The sequence below is a fragment of the Maniola jurtina genome, chromosome 20 (genome assembly GCF_905333055.1).
Source record: "Maniola jurtina chromosome 20, ilManJurt1.1, whole genome shotgun sequence".
Lineage (NCBI taxonomy): Eukaryota > Metazoa > Arthropoda > Insecta > Lepidoptera > Nymphalidae > Maniola > Maniola jurtina.
This window is the reverse complement of record NC_060048.1, coordinates 3,215,508-3,232,271: the sequence shown is the minus strand read 5'-3', so window position 1 is coordinate 3,232,271 and position 16,764 is coordinate 3,215,508. Positions and strand designations below refer to the sequence as shown.

General features: G+C 35.5%; 1 protein-coding gene across 1 annotated transcript in view; it reads left to right on the top strand.

Moving 5' to 3' along the window:
* The window catches only part of LOC123875891 (ubiquitin carboxyl-terminal hydrolase 14), a 33,702-nt gene extending 16,981 nt beyond the window's left edge, over positions 1 to 16,721 (top strand). The window contains exons 6-11 of the mRNA XM_045921963.1: positions 10,706 to 10,862; positions 11,809 to 11,874; positions 12,296 to 12,478; positions 13,315 to 13,426; positions 13,546 to 13,725; positions 14,498 to 16,721. Coding sequence (XP_045777919.1) covers positions 10,706 to 10,862; positions 11,809 to 11,874; positions 12,296 to 12,478; positions 13,315 to 13,426; positions 13,546 to 13,725; positions 14,498 to 14,631 — 832 coding nt within the window. The 3' untranslated portion in view covers positions 14,632 to 16,721. The remainder of the gene's footprint in view (positions 1 to 10,705; positions 10,863 to 11,808; positions 11,875 to 12,295; positions 12,479 to 13,314; positions 13,427 to 13,545; positions 13,726 to 14,497) is intronic.
* The last annotated feature ends 43 nt before the right edge of the window (positions 16,722 to 16,764 follow it).

The following is a 16,764-nucleotide window of genomic DNA, read 5'->3' as shown; positions in this document are numbered from 1 at the left end:
GCACCACACGTACTGTCCTCAGCCTTCCTCATTCAACCCCTGGTTCCTATTGATACAAACCACTAAACCCCCCCCCCATCAAATGTGTACCTATCTACATCCATCCATCATACCCAAATGCCGTGCTGGTTGATGTGATGAGCGACAAAGTGTTAACCTCTTCAATACGTCATGGAACTGTAGGAATAGCCATGGAAGACCTCCAAACCGAACGTTGATATTTTGTGTAAGTGGTCCCACGAGTCAAAAAAAATATTCTTGTCCATAAAGAAACAAGCCACGATATAGATTCTTCTATCGGAACTTAAATATTCCAATCACTGCATGTATTCCAACTAATCAGTTTGCTACTGTATATTTGAAGTTGATAATAAATAAAAATGTTAGCTTAATTAAATTCCTATGATAATTCGATTTTTGGTGCATCAACCAGCTTCACCTATTATGTAAAATTAAATATATATATTTTTTTTTAAATTACCGGCTGTACATTTTAAACTAACCTAAGCAAAATATACTTTCTTACTAATAACTTAATCTTAAAAATTTTCAAGAGGATCCTTCCGCCTCAAATTAACTCAATGATAAAAATGAACAGGAAACTTTAAATGTTGTAAAATCCAGCCAATGCTTCGTACCTTGCCTTATTAATCCAATAGGTACTTCTTTGGATTTTGTCAAAACAAAATACTTTTACTTGTTGAGTGTATAATAAATAAATAATGTAATAAATCAATTAACTGTTAAAGCTAATAACTTTTACAGAAAGCGAACCTCATGATATCTCTTATGAGTTTTAAGCGTAAAATTACCACGCCGAAAACAAAACATGAGCTGACAGTATTCTTATTTGATATACGTAATCCAGTAATACTATATCTATCTACATAATTCGTAAATATGTATGTATAGTTTGTAAGTTACTATTTCACTTTATGCTGTTTCAATGCTTTAAGTTATTATTTTTATCTTTGTCTCATTTTTTTAGTTTAGCCTCATTCTATTTTTAAACTTACTATTTCGCTATAATATTTACAAGTAACCTCATCGAAGACTACACGGTCTTCTGATAACCCAACAAGCATTTATCCAACAGCTATCGCTTTCACCCGAACGGAGGTTCCCTGAAATATACTGAGATAACAATACCTAGTTGACACATGGATGTACAAGAGCGGCAACAAGCTATGACCTCCTCTAGTCATAACTATATCTTTATGATTGTAACATTTCAAACAGTGAAAGTATGTATAAACGATTTCGTCCATAGGACATGCGCTCTAAAGAATGTTAATATAATTATCAGCAACTAAAAGCTTGAAGAAACTAATAGGTACAACTTGTCTTTGAAGTATGAAAATATGCACATTTATCAAGTATACCAGTCCATCAAACATTAAAGTACGCATTTATAAAATGATAACTCACTTATTAATCAAGATAACTACCTGTTTATCAAACCTACCCTACCAAATATAAATAACTACTCACCAAATGTAATACTTTATAACTTAAGTAAAAATATGAAACAAATGTGCATCAACCACATACATACACTCTTCAAATTCATCCATTTATCAAAATGTTATATAACATAACCATTCACCAAATCCATTATATACTTAGTTCATTAAATCGTTTAGTCAAACTTTACTCCACTTGCCACGATTGCAAATTTTCCAAAATAATCAGCCGCAAACATTGCAGCTCATCTCACTTGATAATGCATCCCTCCCTCAGAAAAACAGGCATTAGGAATGTCTTTCCAAGACGCGCGAGAGACAGCCACCGTGGCTTTTCGCGAGATTTAATCCAAATTGAACTAATGCCTAAATAAATGATTTAATTAGAGGGCGATTGCTTTTGCAACCTCTAACCGTCCAATCAAACACCGAAAGTATTCAATAATCCGAGACGTAAATAAAAACCCGTCAGAACACCGTATTTATAAAAACAGAGACAAGAAAAAGATTCCTCCTCGCAATAGATCGCGTGACATCCAACAAGTGAATTATCGACTTTATTACACAACTTATCCTCAACATGTTTTACATCATTTCCTACAATTGAAATCTTTCTATTTTAAATACCCTAACTACAACTTCATAATCCAACCAAAAATCAAACTAGATTTATCCCTCGGTCCCACATCTTTAATGCTTTTTTTTTTCTGTTTGGGTAACTAAAACAAAAAAATATATATACTCATGTTATAAAACGTTGTCAAAGCTTTCCTGAACGCGCTAAATAAGCAAAAACATAAAATCAGGCGAAATGCCAGACCAGCCGAAAACCCTTCAATGCTTAATCATCCTAAAAAAAAAATTATGATCAATATTCATATTATTATCATGAGATACTACCGGCGCTCCTAAGCGAAATTTATAAGGCACCGCATTTCGATTTTATCAAATAGACTGATCAATTTCGAGAGCACAACAAACGTGGTTTCCTGAGAGTTTTGTTAACTAAATGCATATCGAAACTGAACTATCGCGAAGCGAGTCAAGCGAGCGTGAATTTTTTTTAAAATATATTTCTGGGATAATGTCATGCCACAAACGCGAGCGTAGTGCAAAGATATTTGCCTAAAATTTCTTGCGTACAACAAAGAAAATAGTATTTTGGTAGTAGGTACTTATTATCGCGCCCTGCCCTAAGGGCAGTACTGTAGGTATATTACCATTAAAAAAAAACTTACTCTAATTTTAATAGAACATTTGCCAGGAATTTAACCCGCCAAGCGATGTTATTCCAATAAAAACAAAATCATATTGCATTTAAATGCGGCAGTACACAGTTAATTGCGTGAATACAGGTAAAAAAAAAAACCCCGCTGCCCATATACTATACCTACCTACTACTCGTAGTACTCAAATTATTGTGCCAGTATTAAAAGTAAATTAGCTGTTATCTAGCGTGGTAGACTACGGCCTAAACCCTTCTCATTCTGTGAGGAGACACTTGTTGCTCAGTAGTGGGCCGGCCATGGGTTGTTCATGGTGAGCTGTTATCAGCAAAGTTATGTTTGAAACTCAAACATTACGCGTTTCAAGTGGTAAAAATAGATAAATGAAAACATTTCTCCTCACTTTTGTAAAAAAAAACACTTATTTATGCACCCCGTATTTAAAACTATCTGACTACCTACCTACCATAATTTTAAATTTAGTTAAAGAATAACCAGATAAGATAAACCTACTTTTACACCCATTTTAGGATTTATATTTCTCAAAATGCTCAATTTATTAACCCTGGTCACTATTACTTTATTACAACGGATCACCTTCATTTTTATCAATTAACATTTTATATCCCCAATCACTTAGTAACCATTACAAGTAGAGACGGATTATTTCACTGGCAGGCGTAAAACGAAAAGCTATTTCATGTAACTTTTTCTACCTTATCCCAAAGCGGTTTACAAAAAATAATAATTTCACAAAACAACATTCAAGATGCCCAATGAGTGCTGTGTGATAATATCGCGTCACTGTGTGCTAGAAAAAGGAAAACATCTATCTATACAATGAATGCAGCAAACGATTGAACCTAAATCCAGAAATTCACCTTCCGTAAAACAAAACCACTAGGTATGTGAAAATAAATCCCTATCGTAACTCTTAACCAAACTAATTCGGCACACGATTACAAGTGTGAAGATTGAAATACCACGTTCCGTGAGATATTCACCTGTGAAATCATTTAATGAGAAATAAAACCCCGGCAGGACATAGTAGATACATCCTGAAAACTATTTAAAAGTAACAATAACGCCCATCATTAAGTAAACCACACTTTTTATATTGTTTAACACTATGTTCACTATCTATTCCATTGTACCCACGATACAGGATAACCTAGTGCGGGTACCACCAGAAACAGGAAAATTGTACAAGACTGTATTTTGTAAATAAACATTTTTCATTTTTCATTGTAAAATAAGCCTTCTAAATACCTCAATGTTATTTAAACCACAATTTGAAGGTCGATCGCATTTGTATAACCAATATACAAGATGAATTATAAACATGTGGGTAATTCTAGGTATCATAACGTTATATAATTTCCATTCCAACTCGGAGCAAAGCTTTTTAACAAAATGATAACTAAATGTAGAACAAACAAAACGAAAACCCACACAAATAAAAATATAAAAAAAATTACCATTAATAGCTATCAATAAAAATAAAATCATGGAAAGATCCTACCCGTTTATCCAGAAATCCTTTGATGCCATGACTAGGTACTTTGATATATTGAGGCCCAAATATTGGCCTTGTGCTCCAAAATGTCTGTGGTCTACTAGACCTCCACTTCTTTCTCGTTCCTCTGTATATTTCCACTTGTTTCTCTGAGTCGTGAGCGTGACAAGAAAATATTATATTTTCTTGATGTCCCTCTTCTGACCTTTTGGGTAAGGTCTGACGAAATCACAAACACAATCTTTATGATAAATTATTATACTTTTATTTCATATTTAAATTTATTAACTTTTACATTTGTGTCGAATAAATGTTGTTCCTCTTACGTTAGTATATTTCCGAATGTCGTCGTTTTAAAACCACTCTTACAGGTAACCTCTCCACGTTTATTAGCCACTCCCCTTTTTATCTTATCGTTATCGGCCAATCCAAATTGTACAATGAATAAACTTAGTGACTAATATACAAATCATCAAGCTCGTTTAACAAATCATCTAAGTAATAAAGATGTTTTCATCTTATATATTGATTACAAATATTATCCTTTATTATGCTACAATTCATCAACTAAAAACTATAAGAATTTTATATACAGTACGTTTATCGATCAGATGTTGAACAACTTCAGCCAATCAATGACGCCTTCTAATATGATGTTATGATTTGTTATGATTTGAGTGGCGCCAACTATCTAATCAGTAACTTCTATACGTTTATAGATAATTAAGATGGGCCAAGCTTACACTACCATCTTCTGGAAGTACAGTTTGTCTTTTAGCACAATCGTGATTGTGTAGTTTTTGTTCATTTGCGAAATATAAAAAACATTCATCACATAAAAATATTTTAGACTTGTGTTTTGTTAATTGCCTTCGCACAAGTCGGCCAAAGTCTTTAATCAAACAGTAATGGGCTTTGTCATTTTTAGTAATATATAATAAATTAACATGGGTAAGTTTTCGAGCTAAAGTCACATACAAAGGACCTGTAACTGTATTATTGGCTTCTAACCCATAAACATTTACACTAATAGTTGGATTGTTCTTCTCAAAGGTTTTAATATCTTCAATTCCCGGAGGAAATGTCATATTTCTTATGTCAAAAAGCAATGAATAATGAGGATATGATGAAACTCTATTGGAATTAAGTTTTGTAGGATACATTTTAGCAGCAATGCACCATAAAAAGCAACAATCATCGAAATTATGAATATTTAGACATGATTTTGTATTTCTTATATGTGATGGTAATGCCAAATATGATCCACCTTTCAGAGGATTATATTTATTAATATTTATCTCCAAATGACTGATAGAATCAATTGTCCAACCAGATTCTGACTGTTCGAATTCTGCGCATTTGCAAGTTAACTTTTGAGCACATTGTAATAAAAAATTATCAATATCAGTACTTTGGACTATAATACCATATTTAGTACTGAAAGATTTAATAGACTTTTCAAAATTTTTTGGTAAAATATACGAAACAAATAACTCGAAATTTACTTTAATGGCAGTGTGTTTCTTTAGAGATATATTTATGATCTCGCGTGTGGTTTTAAATATTTGTGAAAAAAAACTCTCTGGAACTAAAGTTGTAGAGGTCGGATTTACTTTGTAACTGATTATTCTGTTTCTAAAAGCCGTTTTTATAATTTGCACATTCTCATATCTAGATTGAAATAAACTATTAGATTTATGAGTATTTGTTCTGTTATGTGACGATATAGATGTTTTAACATAAAGGTTACACTCTTTGCAGAAAAACATTTTCAATTTCATAGAATTGCTTATCTTGTTTATCTATTTAGTATCTAGTTTCTCAGTTCTGGTTTTAATATTCTGCGTATAAAAAATCGGTAAGGAAATACAGCTAAATAATAAATCAAGCTATTGGCTAATAAACAGTAAACAGTTATTAATAGAATGGAAGTAATGCGATGTTTCGATATCAACATTCAAACATGTCAAGTATCTAGTTTGTATGGTTCTAGTTTCTCAGTTCTAGATTTTAAATTTTGGATAGTTATGAGATGACTGTATTAAAATAAAGTAATCTAGTTATTTTCAGACAATGTGCAGACTTAGTAAGAGTATAAGGGCTGTAAGTATCACGTTATTAATATCCCAACTTCAAATCTTTCGATATGAACATTTAGACATTTTTATTTAATTTTATATGGTTCTAGTTTCATATGGTTCTAGTTTTTATGTTTCTAGTTTCATATGGTCTAGGCTTTGTATGGTCTAGGCTTTGTATGATCTAGGCTTTGTATGGTCTAGGCTTTGTATGGTTTAGGCTTTGTAATTTCTGTAAAAAAAACACGTTAATTTAATTTTATATGGTTCTAGTTTCATATGGTTCTAGTTTTTATATTTCTAGTTTCATATGGTCTAGGCTTTGTATGGTCTAGGTTTTGTATGGTCTAGGCTTTGTATGATCTAGGCTTTGTATGGTCTAGGCTTTGTATGGTTTAGGCTTTGTAATTTCTGTAAAAAAAACACGTTAAAAAATATTTACAGGCACAAACATAAAGATAGTAATTTAATTGTCATACTTATTATATACAATATGTTGCAGATGAAATATTTTTTGAATTTATTTATGAAAATAATTTCTAAGATTTACAAAATTTAATTTACAAAATTTATCTTAGAAATTATTTTCATTTGCAGGGTATAAAATGGGCTGAATATTTTTTAGTTCAGCCTTACTATCATCAATTAATTTGGTGAGGGACTTCCATACCACCGAATTTAAATCAGTTGCAAGTTTTAGTGTGCAGATGGCATGCTTCCAACGCTCATTGTTCGCGAGTTTCTCCACTTCTTCAGAGTTGTAGACGCGCAGCTCGAAGTAGTAGCTGCCTTTCTTCGATGGGTCTGATTGGGATGTATACCCCGACGCAACGCGCCGACTGAGAAAACTTCTCAATTTCGCAGCGCGCACTGGCTTGCTAGTAGATTCATCCTGAAATTGAAAAATATTCAATTTAGTATCATCTGCGATAATTTCAACTCTCTACCTATTATGGTTCATGAGATAAAGCCCGCTGACAGACAGACGTCCGGGCGGACAGCGGTAGCTTAGTAATAGGATCCCACTGGTACCCTTCGGATATGATCCCTAACAAAATAATAACTTTAACAAACTATATTCATAAATTTATATACAGACCAATTGCCTAACAACATTCTTATTGGGAAGTCTTTTAAAAGCTTTAATCCAATAAAATATAAATAAGACAACTCACCTCAGATTCGGTAATAAACCTCCTCCGCTTAACAGATGGACTCGTAGGTGTATTTGGAGACGTTTCGGGTTCAGATTCCGATCCGCTCGATTCGAACGGATTCTTCGGAGCAGAAGAAGTCACCTCCTTTTTCTTGATCGTCTTCTTCCGCTTCACCTCACGTTTCTTCTTAAGAGACTTCGATGTTGATGGGGGCTGCACCAAAGCGATGGGGTCTTCGTCTTCGTCAAATGGATTGATGAAAGATGAAGAGGCCCTGAAAAACAATTTAAGTAACTATCAACATGAAAACTCCAAATAAAAATTCAATAGGTACCTAGTTGCTTAATTCAAAAATAAACATATAAAATAAAAATACTTACATACTTTATTTCGACTGTTGTTGTCGTCGTATCCAAAACTCGGAAAGAAAGGAATGGTGACGCTTAGGATCGACCTATTTATACGCTCGAATTCTAAAACCTCTTTCATAATAAACGAAATGGATTGAAATAAATTAGATTTAAACATTTGCGCATGTAACTTTAAACACTAAATCATCACAACATAAAACTTATATTTGCGAAAGTAATCAGACTAGATTTATACATTCGTATGAACACTGTCTTACGTATAAATTATTGCCGCATCAGCTATAGGTGTTCGATTTTGAAGCATGGAAGACGCTGTTGTTTATAGTTACGCAGTGAATTGAGATCTAACCGTAAAAGGAATGGTATGCGTCGGACTCGCGATAGTTAAAATGTTAAAAGGTTATACATTTTACTACTTTCCATAGGTAGGTATAAAATTTGTGAAAGGTCTAATAATATTTGCTCCTATTTGATGCTTCAATCTTCTTCCTTGCGAATTTGATTTAAAACTTGAGTGGAAATCCTTTAATTTTCGACGTCAAAAAATATCCTGGATCCGTCTCCAAGATGTGAATTGTCTGTGTATCAAATTTCGGCAAGATTCAGCCGTTAGTCTTTAGTTTAGACAGACGCCTTTTTGCATCACTAATCATACTTATTATAAATGCTAAAGTGTGTCTGTTTGTTTGTTTATTGGTTCGTCCTTCAATCACGTCGCAACGGAGCAACGAATCGACATGATTTTTCGTGGGTATAGTAAAAGAACTGGAGAGATATAGACAACTTTTTATCTCGGAAAATCATAGAGTTCCCGCAGGATTTAAAAACCTAAATCCATGCAGATGAAGTCGTGGGGGCATCAGTGAATTTATTATATTAGTACGCATTGTACGTATTTTTTTCGTCCATTAATCTCTATTTATCAAAGTATTTATAACAATCGAAATATATTTAAATAGCGGGAAATGTGTCTAAATTCATCATTAAAGAATTAATTTTCGATAAATAATAATGTATGATAAGCTTGCACACCTTACTAGAAATCTGCTATAATATATTTTTACTAATAAATCTTTATCCAAAATTCATTGTTTGTAGATCAGAATGGAGTTAATATATCCTAAATATCCTCGCTATGCAACTCAAATCGCAAGATTGCGAAGTTTTGATACCTGGCCTCAAGATTTAAATCAAAAACCTCAAGAAATGGCTGATGCTGGTTTTTTTTTATACAGGAGATAGTGATCGCGTGATTTGTTACTTTTGTGATGGCAGGCTCAAAGACTGGGGCATCGAAGATCATCCATGGTCGGAGCACGCACGCTGGTTTCCGTCCTGTCCCTATGTTTTACTTGTGAAGGGTGAAACATACCTACAAAGTGATAGCAAAGATGTTTGTGGTGCATCAAAAGTATCTGAACAATTTGTAAATAACAATATAATAAGTTCTTTTGCAGACAGAAACATATTATGTGTTGAAAATATTAAAGAAACACTTTGCTGCAAAATTTGTCTTGTAGAAGAAGTAGCTGCGTGTTATATACCATGTGGTCATGCTATAACGTGTACTAAATGTGCTTTATCGTTGGATAAAATGTTATGTCCGATATGTGGAAAAGCAATCGTTAATGTAATACGAATATATTTCTGATGAGCTATAAACATTTAAAGAGTCTACCTTTATCCAACCTATTATAAGTATGCGCAAGCCTCGAATCAATCGATCGAAATTCATACTAATGAATACAGCAATGCCGGATCAAGCAGAAACACGATCAATATACAAAAATAATTTGAGCGCAACAAATCAAATGGTTAACTATGCGAGAGCAAACTTTTAGACGTAAAATTATCATGCATATGGGCTCGTTCGCATTTCTTATGAATGCCGCAGTCTCGTCGAACTCATCGTATTATATCATCCACTGTGCGGTGCGGGCGTATGATATAGGATCCGCAATAACTAGTCATTGAGGATTTTGTCTCACTGTTGATAGTGATTAATTGTTGCTTGGATTTAGGAATACTCCATTTATTTAATGTGTTGTTGTGGACAGTAGCCTACATTGGGGATCCTGTATCAAAATTCATGGGGATTTTGTATCACGGTGAGCGTAGCGAACGAGCGTTAGCGAGAGTGATCCAAAATCCCCATGGATTTTGATACAGGATCCCCAATTCAACACTACTTAGGTGACTAATGCTTTTATCTTTGTACCTATTCTTCTCTCGGGTCGTATGTCTATCTAGAAAGTTTTATAATACAACAAGCTGATTTCCGCAACTATGTTCGCGTGGATATAGGTATTTTGATTTCACCTTAGAACTCTTTGATTATCTGGGATCAAAAGTGGCCTATGTGTTAATCCAGGGTATAATGTATCTCCTTCTCCTCTCCAAATTTTAGCGTAATCCATGTGTGTGTGAGTAACAAACACACACACACATGCAAGCTTTGGACTTCATAATATTAGTGTGATGTGGTATAAAGATGAAAAACGGAAAACGTATACTTTCTCTGTTCGTAAATAATTTATTGTTGAGGAATTCATTCATATCCAGGAATGAGGAATATCCATTAAGGAATTCCATTTTCCGACCGACCTGAAAATATGTGACCAATATGAGACATGTTCAAGTTATAGTAGAAGGTACATGATCTAGAACAGCTAGCAATAATGAAGAGCCTAAAATGCAAACAGACTAGGTTGTGGAGGTAGTATGAAAAAATATAAATATAGAAAAGTAAACAAAGTGTGAATCTCTCAGAATGTGAAGGGTTTATCCCACAGGGTTTAGGACAATTTCATACACTGGCATGGAAAAATTTCTATGATTTGAAATGCTTGTATTAATTACTACTGTATGTTACTAACCGTACTAAATTATTGCAGTAAATCCTTGGTAGAGCAATACTTTGGTGGGACATTGGACGTGGAACTGGTTTGCAGTGAGGCAGATGAGCCTCCTACCAAATCAACAGAGTCTTTCCTTCAGCTCTCGTGCTTCATATCACAGGACGTCAAGTATTTGCAGTCTGGACTACGATCCGTAAGTACCTATATCCTTCTTCATCATCATCAACCCATTACCAACTCACTACTGAGCAAGAATCTCCTCCCAGAGAGAAAGGTTCGACAAACTTGACACACCTTCCAGAACATTATAGAGAGCTCTCTCTCTCTCTCTCAGGTTTCCTCACGAAATTTTTCTTCACCGTTAAAGACAGTTATATTAAATCTCTTAAACTCATGCTCTCAAATCTCTTAATCTCATAAACACATAACTCATCTCTTAATCTCTTAATCTCATAAACACATAACTCATCTCTTAATCTCTTAATCTCATAAACACATAACTCATCTCTTAATCTCTTAATCTCATAAACACATAACTCATCTCTTAATCTCATAAACACATAACTCATCTCTTAATCTCTTAATCTCATAAACACATAACTCATCTCTTAATCTCTTAATCTCATAAACACATAACTCATCTCTTAATCTCATAAACACATAACTCATCTCTTAATCTCATAAACACATAACTCATCTCTTAATCTCATAAACACATAACTCATCTCTTAATCTCTTAATCTCATAAACACATAACTCATCTCTTAATCTCTTAATCTCATAAACACATAACTCTGAAAAATTTGAGGTTTGTGCCCGGAGTCGAACCTTCGATCCCTCGAATAAGAGGGCGTGGCTTTAACCGCTAGACTATCACTGTCTACTACAACTAAGTACATCCTTGCTACTGTATATTTTAGGCTGGTTTTACAGTGACGCTTACCGTCCGCGCGGGTGGTAAGCACGGTGGCCGAATTACCGTCAGCGCGGGCCATCCGCGCGACTTTGTAACGATCCAAGAGACGCAAAGCTCGTAGCCCGCGACACTTACCAACCGCGCTGGCGAAAGCGTCACTGTAAAACCACACTTAGTCAATTGTAATATTACTTTAGGTACAAAAACAACCATTTTGTTACAGAAAATGGCAGAACAAATCACAAAGATGTCGGAAACTTTAGGAAGGGATGCAGTCTATACAAAAACTGTAAGTTTTCTTTACCTATTCCATAAATTATTTTTAGAGTTCCTCAAAATAAGGTTTATGACCTAATTGGTACCTCTACTGATTGGTGATTACCTCAAAAGGAAGAGCCAACCCCTTATAGGATCACTGTGTTGTCGGTCTGTCTGTCCGCGTCCGCCCGGAAAACTAACTACCACAAAATATCATAGTTACTCAAACACAATATATTGTAGAAAAAAATTAAATGTTTTTCATAAATTCTAACAACATACACACCATAATTGCTCTATGTGTCTAGTGTCATGTCAAAAGTACGGTTTACCCTTAGATTGGGAACTAAAATCGTCCTTTTGATATGACAGTTTACACAAAGCAAAATTGGTGAGTGTGATCTCAAAATATATGCACTATGCACTATAATTATTATTGTTACTTTTTACAGAGTAAAATCAGTCGCTTGCCAGCATATCTAACAGTGCAGTTCGTGCGTTTCTACTTCAAGGAAAAGGAATCCATTAACGCAAAGATCCTGAAGGATGTCAAGTTTCCACTGGACTTGGATGTCTATGAGCTATGCACGCCCGAGCTTCAAGAACGATTGACACCTATGAGAAATAAGTTTAAGGTAACCTAAAGTATCTAATCTCAAGGTACTAGAATAAGGGCCTTGAAGACAAACCCCCCCCCCCAGGTGCATAGACAATATCAAGTGAGTTGCAGGGATCCGCTGGATACAGGCAGCGCAAGACCATAGAGTATGGAAATCCCTACATTCGTGAACGTCTTCTTTCTTTCTTCTCTCTGGGCTGGTTTCTGCACTTAATTTCAGTCTGTGGTGCGTGCGTTGCCCCTCCCTGATGAAGTCTTCACTCCAGTCATCCAAGCTCCCTCCAGAAACTGAGTAGGCCGCCCAGATTGCCGACGGCTTCATGTGAGGTTGGGGTTCCCAAATGGCGCTCTCGTTGCTCTGTCACGCCCGTGCACTCTAGGAGCATGTGCGTTGGTGTTTCATCAACCTCCATGCAGGCCCTACACAGAGGACTGTCGGTGACACCTATAACGAAAAGGTGTTTGTTTAGAGGGCTATGCCCTGTTATGAGTCCCACCACCTTCCTAAACTTACAGTCTATCGGTTGACGATGATTATGATCATAGAATCTCTAAAAGTAGTGCATTTAGTGTAATAAGTATCCTTTTTCGCAAGGTTTGTTATGAAAAGGATAGCATCAAACAAGGAACAACATGCTTAATTCACTTAAATACGAATATAATGGCTAACTTTATTTATTTACTTTCCCATCACTAAATATGCAGGAAAAACAGCTAGGCTATGTACAAAGCAAATGTAAAGTGAAATAAAACAGATTAGGTTTCAATCCTACTTATTGCACTAAAACTTAAAAAGTATATTTAAAATTATAAAGTACTGCTATAAAAATAACAATTTAATTCTTGTTTTAGGAATTAGAAGATGCATCAATTGAGTCTTCTTTAAATACAAAGAACAAGAACCACGGCGACGGCAAAAAAGATTCCAAGAGAAAAGCTATTCTACCATATTGGTTTAGTGAAGGTAATTTCCTTTTTTGATTGAAATGAAAATTACTTTAGTGAAAATGAAATTAAAGTGAAAGTGAAGTGAAAATGAAGTGAATGTAAAGTGAACAAGTATTTTTTTCTTTCTTTCTCCAGATATTGGCAGCAATAACAGTGGATACTACCGTCTCCAAGCAGTGCTCACCCACAGAGGCCGCTCGTCGTCCTCCGGTCACTATGTGGCGTGGGTGTCACGCGGTGACAGCTGGCTGCGCTGCGACGATGAAACCGTCACGCCTGTCACTGAGGAGGAGGTGCTCAAGCTCAGCGGTGGAGGTGAGGACAATTTATACAAGTGCGTATCAAACGTTGTGGGCACGATGGGCATGCCCACAACTCTAATAGACTTTCGACGTCACACTTTCACGGTCTATCGTGTTCAGTGTTCTGTGGTCTATGGAACTATACACTACAAAATCTTAGTCAAAGCGTCATGTACCTATTTTTTTTTAATTATATAGACTAGCGCTTGGCTGCAATCAGACCTGCTAGCAAGTGATGATGCAGCCTAAAATGGAGCGCTTGGCTAGAAGTTGCCTATTCACTCTTGACTTGAATACATTAAAAGTGGGAGAGAAACCTGACGCTAGAAGGGCGTTCCATATCCTTGCGTTTCGGATTAGAAACATCTTCTTTGTATGAATGCACTATATCAAACATGAGCGATTTAATTCTCCGACTAGCCTTGGCCGATTTTCGGCTGGCTGTGACCACAACTTTTTTTGAGAGCTGGATCCGCGCCTGATATTATACATGACAGTAACTGCTGAGCCACAGAAGCTGCTCGTCATTCTACGGCCATCCTAATAGTGCGTCCTTTTTATTTCTATGCAATTGTGCAAGAGAGATTGCCCTATGTTAGCTCGACTCTGTAAACAAGACAGTATTCGTTGTAAAGCTGTTTTAACTCAATCAGCCTGTTTGCGTCCACTGCTGGATATAGGCCTTCCCAAGAGCGCGCCACCACACACGATCCTCCGCCTTCCTCATCCACCCATTTCCCGCTATCTTCTTAATCTATTTCAATTTGCTCGTTCCTAACTTGCAGGCGACTGGCACTGCGCGTACCTGCTTCTCTACGGACCCAAAATACTCGAGATCCCTCAGGAGGACGACGAAGAACCAATGGTGACAGATGTAACCGACGAGCCGGCCGGCGACCCGCCCACCGCGCTCGCGTAACCATCCGGCCCTGACCCGCGTCTCGGTACCACGCTCTAGGAATGAGGGATCAAGTCTGTCTAGTTGTTGATGTACAGTTGGCGTCAGTTAAAAAGCGCTCTGACCTTCAGAACTACAAAAAAAAGTTTTTTATTCAATTAAACTTTGACAAAGTAAAGGGAGTCTGTCACTCGTTTTGAATGCCTTTACTACCGAAATAAACCTGCGCAGTAGGTGATTTGATGCATCTCCTCCAATATGGTCTAGAATTCTTTTTACTTGACGCCAATTGTAAACTAGTACGATACTTAAGTAATTTGCATTGATATTGATACTTTTTGATGTAATAGTCTATCCAGTGTCGCTAAAGCCTCAACTTGTGATATTTCTTTAGAAGATATGATTTTCGAACTACCCTCATTCAGTGTTTATTAATTGATTACATATACCGTCTCAGTACCATGCTCTAAGAATGAGAGATCAACCTAGTTAGCGTCAGAAAAAGAAAAAAGAACTGGCCTTTAGTATATAATTTTATAAAAAAAAATTTTATTCAAATAAACTTTGACACAGTAAAGGGAATCTACCACCTGTTTTGAATGCCTTTACTGAATGGCTGGTTGAATGGTGAATGGTTTTGGAAGAAACCTGATGCAGCACTGATAGCGTTGGACTGGTTAAGATCAGGCTCTACACTCCTCTTGCTCATTCCTATAGAAGCCAGTTGTGATAGCTATACAAGATATCCAGACTGATTGAACGCGTAGGATGATATTTCTACCGGAACATTGTGTATATTTATTGTGAAAAGAGCATTTAAAATTAAAGTGAATGTTAAGACCCTAGTACACATTGGCACGGCTCACTCGGCACGTGTCGCGTGACAATTTGACAAATATGTCGATTTTCCACTGTGACTTATTTGTTGGGTAAATTTTTATTAAATTCTTTAGAAACCCGATATGTGTATACGTTACAAAAAGAATGTGCCGAATGCATTGTTTTAGTGGTCTAAAACTATCTTTGCATTGTTGCCTTTCTAATAAATCAGTTCATCCGTTGGATGGTTTCAAAGTCTATAACGGACTATATTATATATTGATTGAAGATAAAGTTGTCTTGTCGAATTATGGTCTGGGTCACCTATTATTTTCGCGTTCATTAAATATTTCTATGTAAAAAAGTAGATATGTTACAACTATGACACGGGTCGCATTTGTAGAGCGCAATCTCTTCTACTCCCGTGCGAGTTGTATCTTCCGTCTTACACTGGGTCTAACACTGGGTTTGAATTATATACGTAATGTTGTATTAGGATCTTTTTGCATTCTTGTAAAGAATCTATACCTTTCATATGTTTCATTTTTTTCTGGATTAAAATGATCTTCGAATTTTTGCATGACTTTATTTATATCATTGCCATGCTCCGCTTTTTGAAAAACAAACGTATTATATATTTTTATACATCTTTCGCCTATTGCATTTAACAGCAAGGCTGTCTTTACCCTTGGGCTTTTACCTTCATTGTCCGATGCAATTAGATAAATCTCGAATTTTTGTCGAAACAAACGCCAATTTTCGGCCATTGGGCCCTGCCAGCTCAATTCTGTTGGTGGATTTATCGATCCATACTGTCTATTCTCTTTGTCAGTTTTGCCCTTTTCCTCCATTATAAATTGTAATTATATATTTCTCACCTGTTTATTTATATTTTAAACGGTAACCGACTGCGCCATGTCGTGTTTATAATTTCATTATAAAATTATTTTATTAAATAAGACACCATCAGTTTTACATGTCTTTTTATTATATATCTTTTTTTACTGTCATTACATGACGAAGGAATATTAACATAAAAAATAGGTTTATTAAAAAGATCCTAATACAACACGTAATACGAACGTAAAAAGTCTGTGTAATAATTTCATTGGTCCAGGGCTAATTTGCAGCGTTTGACCAGTGCTGGCCGACTTGTCGACTTTGTCCAATGTGTACTGGAGTCTTTAAAGCCGCTTTAATCGGGCACTTCTCAAGTAATATTGTATAAGTTCTGTGTACTAACTAATATATTGAATTTTATAAGACTAATTATAATAAACAATTAACTCGAAGTTATTGATTCTTTTTTTTACATAGATATAGCCTTAGATAGTA